At 39.1% G+C, this 20,267-nt stretch overlaps 1 protein-coding gene across 2 annotated transcripts in view; it reads left to right on the forward strand.

Annotated features, from left to right (window-relative positions):
* rb1cc1 (RB1-inducible coiled-coil 1) overlaps positions 1–20,267 on the forward strand; it is a 195,511-nt gene that overhangs the window by 129,851 nt on the left and 45,393 nt on the right. Inside the window, exons 18-19 of one of the 2 annotated variants that reach the window (XM_078540524.1) lie at positions 1,504–1,555; positions 14,148–14,195. In XM_078540524.1, coding sequence (XP_078396650.1) covers positions 1,504–1,555; positions 14,148–14,195 — 100 coding nt within the window. The remainder of the gene's footprint in view (positions 1–1,503; positions 1,556–14,147; positions 14,196–20,267) is intronic. The other variant, XM_078540525.1, reaches the window with a different exon arrangement.

Raw genomic sequence — 20,267 nt, forward strand, 5'->3', positions numbered from 1 at the left:
CGAAGCATAGATTACAAAAGTAGGGAGGTCACGTTGGAGTTGTATAGAACCTTGGTGAGGCCACAGCTGGAGTACTCTGTGCAGTTCTGGTCGCCACATTATAGGAAGGATTGCACTGGAGGGGGTGCAGAGGAGATTCACCAGGATGTTGCCTGGGAGGAAACATTTAAGTTATGAAGAAAGGTTGGATAGACTTGGGTTGTTTTTGTTGGAGCAGAGAAGACTGAGAGATGACCTGATCGAGGTGTACAAGATTATGAGGGGCATGGACAAGATGGATAGGGAGCAGCTGTTCCCCTTAGTTGAAGGGTCAGTCACGAAGGTACACAAGTTCAAGGTGAGGGGCAAGAGGTTTAGGGGGGATGTGAGGAAAAGCTTTTTCACCCAGAGGGTTGGGACGGTCTGGAATGCGCTGCCTGGGAGGGTGGTGGAGGCGGGTTGCCTCTCATCCTTTAAAAGGTACCTGGATGAGCACTTGGCACGTCATAACATTCAAGGCTATGGGCCAAGTGCTGGTAAATGGGATTAGGTAGGTAGATAGGTCAGGTATTTCTCACGTGTCGCTGCAGACTGTGATTAAAAGGGCACTGGCAAGTCTAACAGTGAATGCCGGTCAATAGCTTGCAGTTTTTAGGCAATTGCTTAAATTATGCTGATTTCCCCATTTTACTTGTAATGGACAAAACTGCAAAATTGTCCCGAGGCTTGTTATAAGAACCTGAATTGCAGTTTTCATTTACAACTATTGTATGCTGTAACTCCTCATGTAAGAGGACAGGCACAAATTCAAAATCAGACAAAATACCTTTAGAAGCATCACTGTATTAAATATGGCGCACCCCATTCTAATCTATTCCAAAATTGGTGACAATTTCATTGGTAATTGGAAATTTCGGTTTCTTTGTCATTTCAGAAATCCATTGATCTCATTGTATGACTGCTGCATTTTTATGTTCAAAATTAAGTCTGTTTGTAAGACGAACCGACTTTTTGTCTTTTTAATCACAATCTTACATCAAGTATTTCCAAAAATGATCAAAGCAAATTTTTGTGTATACAAGGTACTTTCCCGCTTTGTAGATAGGATAATTTCAGGTAAGATTAGGCAATTCAGCTATTAAGCATAAATATACATTAGATAGCTTTTGCAATCCAAATAGTTTTCTGACTCTTGAAATAAACAAGATTGCTTAGATTGTTTTCTTTCAGGTGAAGACTATCTCTTCACCCCTGTATTTTCTTCCCCCTCCCTGCTAATCCTAAATTTAAGAAGCCTAATGGCACATCTACCTTCTTGAGAGAGAGTACATTCGGGAGTGATGGTGGGAGTGCAGAGAAGACTTGAACACTGCCTCAATGAGTGTACCTACTACAATGTAAAATCTGCTGCTCGTTGTTTATCTGGAGCTCTTTGAAATTTGTTAGCTAGAGAAAGTATTGAACTTCTTATATTTGAATTTCTTTTTCAATGCATTAATCAAATCTCTATTTACTTCATTCCAGTGAAACCATCCAAATGTCTGAGGAAAAACATAGGATTATGATCTTAGAAAGAGTAAGTAGATGTTCATGTCTAAATGGTTAAAATGCAGGGGATATTTTGATATGCAGTGAAACCTCCATAATGGAATAGATACCTCAAAATGTTGCATGTATGGCACAGAAATAATCTAGGAGCCGAATAAAGATGAATAATTCATTGTGTGACTGCTGTATTGTTATGTGTTCAAAATTAAATCTGTTTGTGAGCATAATTCAAATAACATCAATTTGAATTGTTTTTTCTTCGTGTCTGGTTGATTAGTGTGCCAGCTTAGTATGCTTGCCTCCGAGTCCAAAGATTGTGGTTTTTAATCTTGCGCCAGGATTTGGGCACACAGTCAATGTTGATGCTCCAGTGCATTACTGAGGGAATGCTAGAAGGTACCACCTTTCTGATGAGAGACTAAACCACACCTATTTGGGTTGGTATGTAAGATGCTATCCACTATTCAAAAAAGAGCAAGGAGTTCTCCCAGTGTTCTGGCCAATGTAAGTTCATTCATTTAGGAAATCTCACATATCTAATTGATGTTAGAGTAACACACAATAAGCTGACACAATTTTGCAATTGGCTGCGTTCCAATACAGTTCTGAATTAAAATTGTGTAGATTATGGAGGTTTCACTAATGCATAGAAATATATTTTACTGGAAAGAATGTAGCACTTGTCAGTTAACAATGCATTTGGTTACAAATGTAGTAGTGTTAATTGAAATGTATACGTAATGCATGCATCATCTTAACTGACTGTGAGTTCTCTGAATTGTAATACTTAACTCTCCATTTATTATCTACACATACTTACGTATTTTTTTAAATCAGTATGTTGATGGTTATTTGTTGAATGTGGTGTGTTAAGATATTCTTAAAGATTTTTGTCAGCATTATGCTTAATTATTTTATAATAGTGCGTTACTGATTTGGTTGCAGTAGTATAAAAGGTGTATTCATACCAGAAATTGGGAATCTTTATGGGGTGTGTATCATGGTATTCATGTAGTATATAACATAAGAAATAGGAGCAGGAGCAGGCCATTCGGCCCATCAGGCCTGCCCCGTCATTCAATAAGATCATGGCTGATCTGCCCCAGGCCTCAACTCCTCTTTCGTGCCAGCTCCTCATAACCCTCAACTCCCTGATATTTCAAAAATCTATCTACCTCCTCTTGAAATACTTTGTGATCTAGCCTCCACAACACTCTGGGGTAGAGAATTCCAGACATTCACTACCCTCTGAGAAGTTCCTTCACATCTCCGTTTTAAATGAGTGCCCCCTTATTCTGTAACTATGTCCCCTAATTCGAGATTCCCCCACTAGTGGAAACATTTTCTCAACATCTACCCTGTAAAGCCCCCTCAGAATCTTGTGCATTTCAATAAGATCACCCCTCATTCTTATAAACTCTAATGAATGAAGGCCTAACTTGCTTAGCCATTCTTGCTAAGTCAACCCATTCATCCCAGGAATCAGCCTAGTAAATCTCTTTTGAACTGCCTCCAAAGCCAGTATATCCTTTCTTAAATATGGGGACCAAAACTGTACACAGTACACCAGGTGCGGCCTCACCAACACCCTGCGCAGTTGTAACAAGACTTCCCTACTTTCAAACTCCAACCCCCTAGCAATACAGGCCAAAATTCCATTTGCCACCTTAATTATTTGCTGCACTTGCATGCTAACTTTTTGTGTTTCATGCACAAGAACACCCAGATCCCTCTGATCTGCATTTTTGGGAGCCCCTCTCCATTTAAATAATAGTCTGCATTTTGATTTTTCCTACTAAAGTGCATGACCTCACATTTTCCTATATTAAACTCCATCTGCCAACCCCATTCTGTCCACTCACTCAACCTATCTATATCCCCTTGCAGATTCCTTATTTCCTCATCACAACATGCCCTCCCACCTCTTTTTGTATCATCAGAAAATTTGGATAGATTACACTCTGCCCCCTCCTCCAAGTCATTAATATAGATGATAAATAATTAAGACCCTACGACTGATCCATGTGGCACTCCGCTAGTTACGTTTTTCCAACCCGAAAAGGTCCCATTAATCCTGACTCTGTTTTCTGTCTGTTAACCAATCCTCAATCCATGCTAAAATATTACCTCCAATATCGTGAGCTCCTATGTTGTGCAATAATCTTCTATGTGGCACGTTATCGAATGCCTTCTGGAAATCCAAATACACTGCATCTACTGGTTCCCCATTATCAACTCTGCTTGTTATATCCTCAAAGAACTCTAGCAAATTTGTCAAGCATGATTTCCCTTTCACAAAACCATGTTGACTCTGTTTGACTGCGTTGAGCTTTTCTAAATGTCCTATTTCTTCCTTAATTATGGACTCTAGCATTTTTGCAATGACAGATGTTAGGCTGACTGGCCTATAGTTTCCAGCTCTTTGTCTCCCTCCCTTCCTGTAGTAGTGCACGTTCTCTTCGGCAGCACTAACTAAAAATGATGCAATCTATTCAAAAGATATGAATATATATCTCTGCTTGTGTCCACTTCATGCAAAGCAACTTTTCCTCTATTGTTCGCCCTAAATTTATAATGTTTCTTCCCTTCCCCCTCCCCCCGCCCCAAACAGATGGAAGCACTTGGAGCTGAAGGAGAAGGAAAATTTGTGACACTCTTTCAATCCATCACTCAATTACTTAGTTAATCAGATTTTGCCATTTAGAAATAATATTCTCCTGTCAAAATGGAAAAAATGACAATTTGCATGTTCTTCATCTCTAAGATTTGTTTTGGCACTTGTATTTAAATCTAGCCCAAATGTAAGACAAAAATCTTTTAACCTGGCTGTAAACGCCTGGAAATATTTTACTACTTTAAAAGCACTATGTAAGTGTCTTGGTAAAATAACTTGAATAGTGTCAACTCACTTCCTGATGAGCCAAACTGCAAACTAGACTTTTCCACACTTAGCACATTTTTTGCTTTCTGTCTTGCTCAGGTAAATAGTTGATGTGCTTGGTAAATATAACAGCATTGATGGTGGGGGTGGAGGGGCATTACTCTGTACCATATATTGGGTGCCACCATGGATACCACATATATGAACATTGTGTGTATATGTATTTACTTTTGCCCCTAAATGCTACTTGAACAGCTCAGTAACTTTGATTGCAATAACATTTTTTGTTTGTTTGTTTGAACCATTTTAAAGTAGGTTTCTCATTGATTCTGGGCTTCCTTGAAAATATTGTCAATTTGTATATATTTATCCTACAAATTATTGTGAATGTATTGAGTTGTATTGAACATTGAGTTATTTTAAAATATATCGCTGCTCTGAATTTTGAATACTTTGCCTCTAACATTTACTCACTACAAGCCTCACCAGCAATGCTTTACTTCCATTGGTTGTACCCGCAATGTGGAACCTAGCTGTGCATAATTGGCTGCCATGTTTGCCTACAAAACAATGACTGCACATCAAACGTAATGAATTAATTGTGAAGAGATTTGGAAAATTCTGAGAAAGTGAAATGTTCTGTTTATGCAGATTTGTTCTTTGGATGATTTGTTCCAAAGAGCAATCAAACACAGCAGTATGTGTTATTTGAATATATGATAAGTCTCTCTCTGTGTGATCATTATGGACAATTCTCCATTTTTGGCTCTGGTTGCAATAGTTCGTTCCCCAATTACCACTGGAAGCTCCTGTTTGAGAGGTGGGAAGGCATATGAGATTGTGAAAGTGAAACCAGGTACATATTTGGGGTAAACCATGAAGTAAGGCCATGAACTTTCCTTTAGAATTCTGTGGATTGACTCTTTGGGGAAACGGTCCAAAAATGTGCAGGCAAGTACCCTGAGAAGACTGAATAGTTGCTGTTAACCTAAAAGATACTTTCATTTCAGAACCAGTAGCGCTCACGGGAGACATAATAGTGAGGTAATCTACTGGTACAATGAACCACAGTTCAACCCAATCATGGTTCCTCAAGCCTTTATTACATATCTTAATGTTGTGACTGTTTAATTGTGGGAAACCGGTTTCTGCGTTTACAAATATCTGGATGATCTGGTGTGGATAAGTAAAATTCATGGAGGAAGAGCTTTATCCTGTTGATTTGCCTAAAATCCATGATCCATAAAAAGAAATCTTAGTCATGGCCAAAGTGTCCTTCAGAGCAGCACAAACAATTACAGTCTGTCTACCATCAGTCAGATTTGCCATGATTCCAGTCAACGTGCAGATTTATCAGCACATTTTAGGTTTGGGTATTATACATCTTTGAAATGTTGTCGATGTGCTCACTCTAGCCATTCCAGCTGAATCTTCTGTACATTCCAATCTGAGGTTATCAGGGATCAAATTGTAATTGATCTTCAGTGTTTAAATACAGGGCACCTGCCTCCTGGGTACACTGCAACTAAATGAAGAATGTAATAGGAGTGGAAGGGTCGAGGGTCATTTTTTTCTTTGTACATGCGCATCCTGATTCTAATCTTTGTAATGCAAGTGCTGTTACTACTTTCTATAACCAGTGGAAATAATGTTAGGAAAACTTCTTGATTTGTTCTGGTTTATGAAGGGCACTTTTTTGTTGTTCATTCAATTTGAATTTGTGAAAACTTATTTCAGAACCTCTTAAAAACTCATGGGTTCCTGCAATTCTAAATTTCTGGTGGCAATTATTTAATTCTCTTATGTCTGCATGAAAATGAATGAGTTGTAGACCTTAGTGGTACCTCACTTTCCCTTTCTTCATACATGGATAGGAAAGTTCCCAACCCAGTTCTTTTTTTTTTGTTTTTTTTCCACCTGTCTAGGTAAGCATTGTGCTGAAGTTTTACTGATCATTTTGTCACCTCCATTGAAAGAAAAATATCGGTTGATATATACAGGAAAATATCTTATATTGTGTGTGTGTATGTGTATATATGATAAAGGACCTTTATCCCCCTTAATAATTGGTGGTTTCCTTTGAAAATAAAAATTTAGCAAAACTTAATACAAAGCAATGGTTAACAAAATACTCTCCTTGTGATGCACCCCATGAGCTGAACACACCCAGAAGCCAAGCTCTCATGTTTTGTTGAAGTGGTTAATTCTAACCAAGATGTAGGTGGCACTTCTGTCCATTATAAAGCAGCTACTTAGATCACCAAGCATTGACTTTGTAGTTCAGTTGAACTTCCGTTTTGTTACACTCCAAACAAGCCTAAACTGTAGGCTGAATACATGGAATATAATGTTACATTGTTTTGTGTATGCTCTTATTCTATGACATGTAAATATTTATGTGCAAAGCACTCTCCCATGCTGCTACTTCACTTTCTTTCCAACCAGGCATGGATTATTTCCATGCTTTAATGTGAAGAATCTTTTGTTCTAATTCTGTTTTGAGTGTGATGTAGCATAGTTATTTTCATATTTCACTATTTCTCCAGCTGAAGTATTGGAAGCCTTAGTATAATTGAGGATTATTCTCAGGTCTTTCCCAATCCTCTCAACAATCCTATAAATATATTCATGAGGCAGGTTGACTGTTTATCCTCCTACTCCCTGTGGTGAAGCACTTATTCCAAATGGTTTACTGATGTTGGAGCATAGTTTTTCAGAATTAGTGAACACTGGGTCATATTGCCCTTGTGTGCTAATTTGGGATCAATAACAACAATTGTATTTTTATATATATATATAAAAATTCTCTAATATAATGAAGCATCCCAAGGTGCTTCAAAGGCGCATTATAAAACAAAATTTGACATCAAGCCACATAAAATGGCCAAAGACTTGATCAAAGAGGTAGTTTTTAAGGGGGAAAGAGAGGCAGAAAGGTTTCGGGAGGCAATGCCAGAATTTATGGCCTAGTCAGTTAAAGGCACGGCCACCAGTTGTGGTGCATTTAAAATTGGGATGCTCTAGGCCAGAAACATCTGAGTGTTGATAACTGCAGGGGGAGGCGGTAGCATAGTTGTATTGTCACTGACTAGTAATCCAGAGACCCAGGGTAATGCTCTGGGGACCTGGGTTTGAATCCCACTATGGCAGACGGTGAAATTTGAATTCATTAAAAATCTGGAATTTGAAAGCCTGATGATGACCATGAAACCATTGCCGATTGTCGTAAAAACCCACCTGGTTCGCTAATGTCCTTTAGGGAAGGAAATCCTTCATAAACTAGAACAAATCAAGAAATCTTATCTGGTCTGGCCTGCATGTGACTCCAGACCCAGAGCAATGTGGCTGACTCTTAAATGCCTTCTGAACATTAGGGATGGGCAATAAATGCCAGCGATGCCTACATCCCATGAACAATTTTTAAAAAAGGTTGCGAGGCTGCAGAAGATTACAGGGAGGAGATGAGGTCATGGATAGGCTTGAAAATGAGGGTGAAAATGTTAAAATTGAGCACTTGCTATTCCAGATGTAAGTCAGTGAGCACAGGAGTGCTGAGTGAATGGGGACATGGTAGCTGAGATTTGGATGGCCTCAAGTTTATGGAAGATAGACGGTTGGAGACTATAACAGGGATTGAAGACAATGGATGTGTTCCTCCCAATATCTAGTTAGAGAAAACTTCTCATCCAGTACCTGATGTCGGACGAGCAGTTTGATAATTTAGTAACAGCAGATTCATCGAGAGAGGTGGTTAGATAGAGCTGGGTGTTATCAGTGTGCATGTAAAAACTAATGCAATGTTCTATAAAATATTTTCCTAGGGTACTAGTTTGGGAGGCCACCTTTGTTTGCTGCATTGACTTTTAAAGTCATAGAACCTTGTAGAAACTGATTAACTTTTTTGAAAGGAGATTTGAATTCCCAGGGACTGACTCAGAGGATCACACAACAAGATTTCATGTTTTAAAGAATTTCACTGTAACAAGCAGGTTAAAACAACATTAACTAAACATTACTTAGTTGACAACTAATACACTACCATCCTATCAACAAGGCTGAAAATCCCATAGTGCATTTGTACAGTACACCACACTCCACAGAATTGTTTTTACAGGAACCTGACCCAAGTTACTCATGACTCGATTTTCCCTGCTTAGCTGAATCATAGCATCCAATGTCCATCGAGAGCCGCTTCCCTCAGTCTTTTGAGAATACCGACTGGCTTCCAGCAACAAAGCACACTCCCGCGACCCCTTCTTCCGGTCACCCCAGGGTGAACCTTCTAGCACCCTTAAATCTCTACAGGTCCCATCTCTTCGGGGAAATGCATGTTGACCTTTATTGCAAGGGCACTGGAGTACAGGAATAAAGAAGCGTTGCTGCAAGGTTTTGATGAGACCACATCTGGAATACTGTGTGCAGTTTTGGTCTCCACATTTAAGAAAGGATATGCTTGCATTGGAAGCAGTACAGCAAAGGCTCACTAAGTTGGTCCCTGGGATTAAGGTGTTGTTTTATGATGAGAGGCTAAGTAAATTGGGCTTATATTCTCTGGAGTTTAGCAGAATGAGAGGTGATCTCATTGAAACCTACAAAATTTTGGAGGGGCATGAGAAGGTAGACACTGAGAGATCATTTCTGTCTAAAACACAGGGGCACAGCCTGAGTTTAAGGGGAGACAGTCATTTAGGACTGAGATGGAGAGAAAATACTTCACTCAAAGGGTTGTGAATCTTCGGACTTCTCTACCCCTGAGGGTTGTGGTGGATAGATTTTTGGTGTCTTGGGGAATTAAAGGATATGGGGAATGGGCAGGAAAATGGAGTTGAAGCCCAAGGTCAGCCATGATCATAATGAATGGCGGAGCAGGCTGGACAGGCCATATGGTTTACTCCTGCTCCTGTTTCTTGTGTTCAACCAGAGAAGGAGCTCCCACCAACATTTTGCCTGGTTGCTAACAGAAAACATTCCCCTGCTGTTCACAGCAGCTGCTATTTCTCTCTACCCCACCTCTCTCTGAATATGAGTCTGTAAGTCTGCCCAAGTTCCTTTCTTTCCAGGGTGTCACAGAGGGAACGATCCCTACGGAATGCCGCCAGGGGGGGTGAAGGGAAGGTGTGTTTGGTGGTGGCATCATGCTGGAGTTGGCGGAAATGGCGGAGGATGATCCTTTGAATGCGGAGGCTGGTGGGGTAATAATGCCTCCGCGAGGTAGAGGTCAGTGCGCCAGACAACAACAGCACCACCCTTGTCAGCAGGTTTGATGACAATGTTAGGGTTGGACCTGAGAGAACGGAGTGCAGTAAGTTCAGAGAGAGACAGCTCCAGCATGATGCCACCACCAAACACATCTTCCCTTTCCCTTCACCCCCCCGGCGGCATTCCGTAGGGATCGTTCCCTCCATGACACCCTGGTCCACTCCTCCATCACCCCCTACTCCTCAACCCCTACCTACGGCACCTCCCGATGCATACGCAAAATATGCAACACCTGCCCCTTCACTTCTTCTTTCCTCACCGTCCAAGGGCCCAAACACTCCTTTCAAGTGAAGCAGCATTTCACTTGCATTTCCCCCAACTTAGTCTACTGCATTCGTTGCTCCCAATGCGGTCTCCTCTACATTGGAGAGACCAAACGCAGACTGGGCGACCGCTTTGCAGAACACCTTCGGACTGTCCGCAAGAATGACCCAGACTTCCCTGTCGTTTGCTATTTTAACACTCCACCCTGCTCTCTTGCCCACATGTCTGTCCTTGGCTTGCTGCATTGTTCCAGTGAAGCTCAATGCAAACTGGAGAAACAGCACCTCATCCATCTTCCAACTAGGCACTTTACAGCCTTCCGGACTGAATATTGATTTCAACAACTTAAGATCTTGAACTCCCTCCTCCATCCCCACCCCCTTTCCGTTTCTTCCCCCTCCCTTTTGTTTTTTCCAATAATTTATATAGATTTTCCCACCTATTTCTATTATTTTTAAATCTATACCTTTTATGCCCTTTTAGTCTTATTTCACCCCACCCCCCACTCGAGCTATCTGTACCTTGTGTGTCCTGCCATCCATTCTTAATTAGCACATTCTTTTAGATAATATCACCACCGTCAACACCTCTTTGTTTTGTCTGTGACATCTTTTGATTATCTGCTCCTATCACTGCTTGCTCGTCTCTACAACCACCCCTCACCCCCCACCTTAAACCAGCTTATATTTCACCCCTCTCCTATTTTTACTTAGTTCTGTTGAAGGGTCATGAGGACTCGAAACGTCAACTTTGTTCTTCTCCGCCGATGCTGCCAGACCTGCTGAGTTTTTCCAGGTATTTCTGTTTTTGTGTACGACAGCTAGCACTGGGACTTGCCCTAGGTTCCCTGACCCGATGGCTTATTGCTGGGCAGTACTAGTAGATTACATGTTCCTCCCCACTACTCTATTTTACCTTGAATGAAAAGAAATGGTTCAAAACATAACCATCTTATGAAACCTCATACTTCACACTCATTATAAGTCACTGTCATTTACGGCACAGGACAAGGCCATTTGGCCCATCAACTCCATGCTGGCTCCCGGGGAGCAATCCAATCAGTCCCACTTCCCTGCTCAACTCCTGTAGCCCTGCAACTTGGTTCCCTCAAGTGCCCATCCAATTTCTTTTTCAAATTATTGATTGTTCCACTTCCACCACTCTCGTAGCCATTGAATTCCAGGACATTGCCACTCTTTTTTTTAAAAAAATCTCATTTTCCCCTACATCTTGCTCAAAATCTTAAACCTGTGTCCCGTAGTCCTTGTATCATCACCTAATGGGAAGAGTGTTTCCTTGTCTACCTTACTAAGCCTGTCATAAAAACAAAAAACTACTGCAGATGCTGGAAATCCAAAACAAAAACAGAATTACCTGGAAATACTCAGCAGGAATCTGTTCTGCTGAAGGGTCATGAGGTCTCGAAACGTCAACTCTTTTCTTCTCCGCCGATGCTGCCAGACCTGCTGAGTTTTTCCAGGTAATTCTGTTTTTGTTTTGTTACTAAGCCTGTCATAATCTTGAACACCTCTATTAAATCACTCCTGAGTCTCCTTTGTCCAATGAGAACAACCCCAGCCTTTCCAATCTTATCCTGGTAGCTAAGACCCCCTCTCTTCTTCTCTCCCCCCCCCACCCCAGAATCTCTGGAACTATTTGGTAAACCTCTACATCCTCTCAAGGACCTTCATATCTTTCTTATAGTGTGGTGACCAGAACTAGACATCGTACTCTAGTTAGAGCCTAACCACAGCTTTATAAAGGTTCAGGATAGCTTCCCTGCTTTTGTACTCGATGCCTCTATTTATGAAGACCAAAATCCTAGATTCTTTGCTAACCACCCTCTGAACATGTCCTGCCACCTTCAAAGGTCAATGAGCATGCACTCCCAGATCCCTCTGTTCCTCCACACTCTTTAGAATTGTGCCATTACTTCTATATTGCCTCTGCCTATCCCTTCTGCCAAAATGCATCACCTCAAACTTCTCTGTATTCCATCCGTCACTTGTCTACCCATTCTGCCAGTCTATCACTGTCCACAACCCTGCAGTCCATAAAACAGCCATCTACCACAACTTGCTGCTTTCTGCTCCTAAGCCAATTTTTTTATCCAATTGGGCACTGACCCTCCTATTCAGTAGACACCAATTTTGTTAGTCGGCCTTTTTTTATGTGGTAACTTGTCAGTTGCTTTCTTAACAACCATATAGACAACATCCACTGCATTCCCTTCATCAACCTTCTCTGTTACTTCATCAAAAAATTCAATTAATCAAACATGATCTGCCTTTTACAAATCCCTAATTACAAATCCTTAATAAACTCAAACCTCTCCAGATGCTTGAATGAATGAAAGGAAATTAAGATTCTAAAGGCTCTGCAAGAAAAATATGATACAATAATTTTATATATGAAAGTGTTGGAATTTTGTCGATAGTGGAAATTGTTTTTAATGACTGTTTCAGATGTGCACAAAATGACCAGTATTGGCCATTCTTTTATCTACCATTTCACCATGATTGAAATCTTTGTAATAATGGGCAAACTTCGCAGCACTGCATTGCTAATATAACTGATTACAGAGCATGGCTGATGGAATTCTTTGGGAATGCACCTAATCTTCATCTGTTCTGCAAAATAGTGTCACTTATTTGAGGAATGCATCACAGGGAAATTGAAAGTGGGAAGCCATTCTCTACTGCCCTATGCCATGCCATCTGTTTGTTGTGCTCCATATTGCCCACTATTATCCCAAATAACCAACACCTCCAACCTCTTCACTCAGTTTTTATACATTCTTACATACATTCTTATCTAACTTTCCTAAAATCTTCCTCCTCCTCTCTACTTTTTTGTGACTGAAACACTTCCTCTTTGCTAGTTCTTTGGTAGTCTCTTCGTAATATAATAGGTGTAATCGCTTAATGAATTGGACCTTATCAGAATATTTTAATGCATTTATACTTATATCTGGTTATTCAATGGAACGATATCGTGTGTGAAAAAGTTGAGATCCGATTGAGAAAGCTTTGATCAAAAGAAACATTGCTGTACATAGAACAGTATGTTTCCTGCCTTGTACATGAGAGTTCCAAAAGGGTGCTATGAACAAAATGTAGCTCTTGTTGAAAATAAGTAGTTGGTCCTCTTGTTGAAAGCTCTTCTGGACAACATTTATCCTTCAATCAACACCAACATAAGTACATATCTAGTGGTAATTCATCTTATTGCTGTTCATGCTGTTTCTGTCATGTTTGCCTATATAACAGGGACTACACTTCAAAATAATTAGTTACCTGAAAAGGGTGTTAGGGTATTCTTAGGGCATGAAAGGCCCAATATAAAAGCATCTCTATTTTTTACATATATATTTATCTTTTTCGTTGCTTCACATTTTATTCATTGTTACCCATTACATGAATTGGTGGTTAAAAAAATTTGGATACACTTAGGCTCTTCTCTTAGCTGGAAAATGTGTCATTGCCTACTCTAGCTATATATGAACTATTCTAATAGGACAGTCTTTCATTTTATTTCTCCCATTAACTATGGGAGAATAATTATGTTTATACTGCTACTAGCGAGAGCTTTCTGAATGTTGGGCATGATCCTTTTATTCATGCCTTTTTGTGGTTACCATCTTTCATTTTTTTTTCATACATCTATTTTTATTGTCACACAAGCTAATCACTTTGTATTTTGTTATCCTATAGCTTTTAAAATAAAATTTATCCTCAACCATTTCATTTCTCAACAACTTCTGAAGTTGCATCACATTTTTCACAACTTTTAATTGACCACTGTTAAGCTGGTATCTTTCTCTTGAAGTAAAGTTTGCGTAGTATGCAATTGGATTATGTATGAGGACCAATTATCCTGAAGTTCTAATCTGTAAATAAGATGATCTCTTATTTAAGGCACATCCAAAAGCATGTGACTCAACATTGTAAAATAAAAGTTAGAACTTTCATGGTATTTCACCTGATGCTGCTTCTTTGTGTACATATAATGAGGGGAAGAAATTGGTAAAATGTTGATGCCATATGTAATTTGATGAATATATCTTATCTAAACTTTTTGTTGTTACCTGATGGTGTCACTTTACCTTTTGACACAAGTGCTTTTAACTTGGCAACCAGTTAAATAACAAATTCTAAGTTTTTTATGTTAAATGTGCTGCCAATTTAAAAATTAAATTTATTTTGCTTGCTTGTAGACATTACAAATGAAAGAAGAGGAGAATAAACGTTTAAATCAAAGATTGGTATGTATTCTGTTTGGGCCACAAAGCAAATAAACCATTTTTTTTATTTGGTCCCACTCATTAATGTAAGAACAATAGTTTCAGAATAAACTCTACAAGTGAGCTATTTTAATTTGACTGCTCTACTAGAGGACTGGGAAGGAGTGAAGGAAGAGGTGAGAAAAGTAATATTACTTGCCAATTTGTAAATGCTCCCCAACTTTAAAGTTGTTTTTTTCTCCTCATAAAATGCTAGGTTCTGTTGAAAGTTCCATTGTAGCAATTCTAAAATAGAAAATACAAATTATTTTCTGTTTGTATTGATATTCCTGTGTTATCTTAAACACTAGGTTTCAATTTCTAAACAAGTGCCACACTCTTCATAAATTTTTATGGAGTGGTTTCAGTTGGGATTTTTTTGATGCAAATGCCGATTTTAGTTTTGAGGGAGAGAGAGAAGTTTGCATTTTTCAACTCTTTTTGGGTTATTCTGCCATTTCATCCTACTTTCAGAAGCTGTTTGCTCCTAACCCCCAGGCATGTAATTACCAAAACTTTTTTGGCCTCTTCTAAAATATCCAGAAATTGTTTGTCATTGCAAATAATTGTGCAACTTGCAGTTTTGAAGAGATGTGCACTGTTTATTGAAATAAATTAATGCAGTCCATATGAAGCTAGTACATGTTTATACAATGAAAGTAAAATTGAATTGTTACTAAATATGGTGTAACATCATTCATTTTGCTAGCCATTCTGTGTCTCCTTTTTCTAGGCTATAAACATATTGTGATTACTAGTTAATTGTAGCTAAAATATCTAGCCCTTTAACTGAAAAATTCCTAACCCTTAAAACTATTCTGAACAGTCTGTGAGGAATATTTTTTATGAACACAATTGGCAATAGTTAATGACACTAAACCTTTTCCATTAACAACAAAAGGATTGCATTTTTTATTAAGGACACTCTTCATACGGTGCTGCTGTCAGAATAGAAGCATGGAAGGCATAGCAATCTTCAGGAGCTATGTTACTTGTATAAAACTTATTTTCCTTGTGTTTTTCATATTTTTGATGAGTAAACTTGATTACTGAATGAGGGAAAAATTTTCAAAAAAGAGCTTTGGAGAATTTTCTGGGAAATACACATTTAATGTTCTAATTGCTTTTTTGATATTGACTTCAAAGTGTGTTGCATGTTTGTGATCTCTGGCATGTTTTGCAGCTTAATGTTTATAACTCCCTTGCAATGGTATGTTTGTTCTGAATTGTTAGGATATCTGATTATCTTATTTCCTATATCAGTAGTTGGCTTTTGGTCAATTGTTGGTCTTTCTATTTTTTTTAAATCAATGTGTTCTGTGCCTGAATGAAAAATCACTACTAACAATATGGTACAAAAATGTCTGGCGGTAAGTCTTTGTGACTGTTTTGTCCAAAGTGTTATAACGCTAATGTTAACCAAAAAAAATGTTTCATTGTTTTCAATGGCAAGTTTACAAAAACTGCATTGTAGCGCACACCTTGTTTTATGCAACATTCGTCACTTGGTGTTCTCCAGTAACCTTGGTGATGGTGTGTTACAGTTCACTCAGTGAATCTGAGTTGTTGTGGCAACCTGCAATTTTTACATTGTTGTTGTCTGAAGTTATGGATAATGATGGTAGAGGCTACAGCTTTCTTTCTATCACATGGCTGACCAGGAGTCCCCCCGGCTCTTACTGCCTGTCACTGGCATGTGTTGGATGGAATTGTAGGTTGATACTCAACCCATTTGGCTGCATTATAACCGTACCTTCCTTGGCCATCAAGTTCTGGGGTGGGATTTCCCTCAGCTTCTGGCTCAGAGTCAGGGTCGCTACCCACTGCACCACAAGATCTCCATCCATAACCTTACAAGCATACAAATAATCCAATTTTTCTGAAAGCTCTCTGTGCTGATAGAATGATTTTTGGACCCACAACATGAATTGTATCATCAACCATTCCTTCAGGACACTGTAACACACTTTGCTTAAGTGATGGAGACATCAAGTGCCTACCAATTTTGGATCCACGAGTTGGGAATCATTATGCTTCACCTTTCAAACAGCTTTCTTTATCTCAGATTTTATAAAGATCACCATCTCTTTAAAATACCTCCAGATTCAAACATCAGCTTGTACATGTAACATTTATCACAAAAATATTTATAATGTTGCAGACACATGAAAAAAATATGAAATGAGCTAAGCTTTAGCCATATCCGATTGTAGTCATCTGAATAGAAATGTTTTCAAAAGGATGACCAGACACGCGCTGTATTTCAAAAGGGAAATAAACACAAATCAGTTAGGAATTCACTTTCATTTCATGGCAATCTGGTCATTATGCTCTACGACATAACTGCAATGACTGTTACCATGGTTTAGCACTTGTACCTTGCCAGTTCTTTGTGACACATCCATATCTTTTTTTCAGGGTTATTGGCTACATTGTTTTCCGATTAGATTGTTTGTTTCAACTGCCTTCTAATGAATTATCTTAATTGCATTGAAGTTAATTTTTAAATGTCACAAATTGGTGTCCATCTTTGAAAGCTAGAGTGTAATTGAATCATCACAAAGGGAATATTGTTCGATGTGCACAATGTTTTCTCTGCTATACCTATCATCGAATTACTTTATCATTTGATAGAGCTTTAATAATCCTTTACACCAACAGTCATATCAGGTCAATTTTAAACTTAACCACTAAAATCTCTCCGGTATTGAAAAAAATACTGTGTTATTTGGGAAAACCTTTGTCTGTGACTAGCTTGATTAGTGTTTTCTGGGAGTTTTTTTTGTAGATGGATTTTAGCTTCAATTGGAATCCTTAAATATGGAGCATTCATTAAAATGGTGCAAAAGCTACACGTAACTCTTGTATGTGTGGTGGCAAAGATTGATTGTAAATAACAGTTTAACTTTCTATGTCACTAAAAATTGTGTAAAGATGTCACTTATATATCGGATTCAAAATATGTTTTTATGGACAGGATTCCTCAGGCATTTTTTAGGAGTTACATTTTGTTTACCAACATGGATTATCAGTAGAATGTTCATACATGTGAACTCTAATTTTCTAAATTATGTAACTTTCCCCTACTACAAATGAAGATGGCAAAAAGCTGTAGATACATTTTCAATTTTTGAGTCCCAGCACTGCCCTCAGATCCATAATTAGGAATATGTACTATTTCAGAAAATAAATCCAATAGTGTATCACTAACAGTACTGGATTCTTCTTTGATGGTTGATTTTTGATCACTCTTTTTGTAAACACTTGCAATTTGTAGTGTTAATAATGTTCACAATTCTAGTTTCTATACCACAGGATGCAAGACCTTGGTGAACACAGAAAATGATAAGATCTGAAATTGAACATAATGATCTAAAATTGATTGCTATGTGCAGTAGTTCAGTTTTAAATTCCAAAGCAATGGTTCCCAAACTTTAGCCCATTGTGACACCATTTTAACACTCAAATATTGCTATGATCCCAAGGCACGGGGGAAGAGGCGAGCACACAAGAGCTGTCAGAGCCGGGGGAGACAGCTAGAGGGTGATGGCTTTTTCAACGATTGTTTTGTAGACACTGATGAGGCTTTGGAGAAAATTCTCTTAGAATGTGCCATTTGAATCTCAGTCAAACATAAAAACCTGTGTGCGCATATCAAAGGGCCATTGAGTCAGTCCCAGAACTGTCTCTCCAGAGCCTCCACTCCACATTTGTCATTGCTGCCTCAGAGCTTGCACATGATTTTGGGATCTTCATGTGTTGTGAAAGATGATTCCAAGAACTGCTTTCCCTTCAACCACCAATCACTCCACAACGCCTCTTCAGTCTTTTATCTCCTTTTGCTACATACTGCTTTATAACCGAGGCAGAACAGAATATCTGCCAGTGCTCTTACTGAGCTGACCAATAGCAATCTTTGGGAGAATTCATGTACTCAAGTTTATTTCCCTCCCTTGGAATTGAGCTTCACCACTTAAATGCCTTCTCTGATTAGTCCTGAGGTCAAAATACGTTAAATCATCAAATATTGCACTTCCTTTTTGTGAAAGAACATTTTAATAAAATCATTTTACTTCATTTCCATGTTTTTGTACTTTGAAACTATTGGTTCTGAGATTGCCTTCATCCAATTGGTAACATTTGTCTAAATATATTATTTGTAAATCTTGGTGCAATAAGTATGAAATAGTTATATAGTTTTTGGCCAAAATATAAATTACTGTAAAATTGCAAAATTAAACACACAGTTTATCCTTTCATGTTACTAGCTCAACCCTGGTGATGCTACATGTATCTGGTCAAGATAGTTGATTATGGAAGAGACTTTGAAAGATCCTAGGATAGGAAAATTCTGGAAGATCCACTTTCTTTTCTTCCCACTTTTCTCTCTTGTTTCTAGTTGCACCACTGTTACCCACCAGATTTCCTCATCCTGTTTTGCTAACATGCCAGAAACCCAATGAGTGAAGCAGAGAGACCATTACTAAATCTGGCGGAAGAAAAAAACTGTAATGATCAGAGAAACCTGAATGCCATTGCAACAGTATTGAAAGAAAGGGACATAAGAATTTGAATTTAAAATTCACTATGGGGAAACGGATATCTGTTTCAATGTGGAGAATTTTAAATTTGATCAGGTATTTACAGAAATATTTTTGGCAGCATTCAGGCTTGCGACTAAATGGCAAGTAACATTTGTGCCACCTAAGTGCCAGGCAATGACCATCTGTGTGTGACAAGAGAGAGTCTAATTACCGCCCCATGACATTCAACAACAGTACTATCAAATCCCCCACCATCAACATGAGAAATAGGATCAGGAGTAGGCCATTCAGGCCTTTGAGCCCATGACATCATTCAATGAGATCATGGCTGATCTACTTCAGAAATCTGTTGATCTCGGTTTTGAACATACTCAACAACTAAGCCTCCACAGCTCTCTGGAGCGTGGAATTCCAAAGATTCACCACCCTCTGAGTGAAGAAATTCCTCCTCATCACAGCCCTAAACGACCAACCTCTTATTCTGAGACTGTGTCCCCCCCCCACCCAAGAGAAGCTTCCTTCCTTCATCTACGCTGTCGAACCCTGTTAGAATTTTGTTTGTTTGATTGAGATCACCTCTCATTCTTCTACACCCCAGAGAATAAAGGCCCAGTCTATTTAATCTTTCCTCATAGGACAATCCCTCCATCCAATGAATTAGTTTGGTGAGTGTTTGTGCAAAGTATATCTTTCCTTAACAAAAACAGAATTACCTGGAAAAACTCAGCAGGTCTGGCAGCATCGGTGGAGAAGAAAAGAGTCAACGTTTTGAGTCCTCACGACCCTTCAACAGAACTGTTCTGTTGAAGGGTTGTGAGGACTCGAAACGTCGACTCTTTTCTTCTCCACCGATGCTGCCAGACCTGCTGAGTTTTTCCAGGTAATTCTGTTTTTGTTTGGGATTTCCAGCATCCGCAGCAGTTTTTTGTTTTTATATCTTTCCTTAGATAGGAAACCAAAATTGCTTGCAATACTCTAGCTGTGGTCTCACCAAGGTCATCAACAACCTGAGTGTCATCATTGACCAGAAGCTTAACTTGACCAGGCACATCAGTATTGTACTACAAGAGCAGACCAGAGGTTGGGTATTCAGTGATTAATTTGACTGTCCAGAACTTATCCATTATCTATAAGGCACATGTCATGTCATGCAATGGAATACATAGAATACCCTCCAGATGGCTGCAGCTCCAACAACACAAGTTGACACCATCCAGGACAAAGCACCCCACTTGATTGACACCCCATCCACAACCTTAAATATTCACTCCCTCTACAAGTGGAGCACTGGGTCAGCATTGTGTATCATCTAGAAGACGTACTGCAGCTGCTCGCCATGGCTTCCTCGACAGCACTTGCCAAGCGCATTATCTCTACTGCCTAGAAGAAAAAGGGCAGCACGCACATGGGACCACCACCTGGTACAGGTACTCCTCCAAGTCTCACACCATTCCTGCATCATCGCTGGGTCAAAAATCCTCAAACTCCCTCCTTAACAATGTGGGTGTTG

This window comes from Cetorhinus maximus, chromosome 4 (assembly GCF_964194155.1).
Source record: "Cetorhinus maximus chromosome 4, sCetMax3.hap1.1, whole genome shotgun sequence".
NCBI classification, from domain to species: Eukaryota; Metazoa; Chordata; class Chondrichthyes; order Lamniformes; family Cetorhinidae; genus Cetorhinus; species Cetorhinus maximus.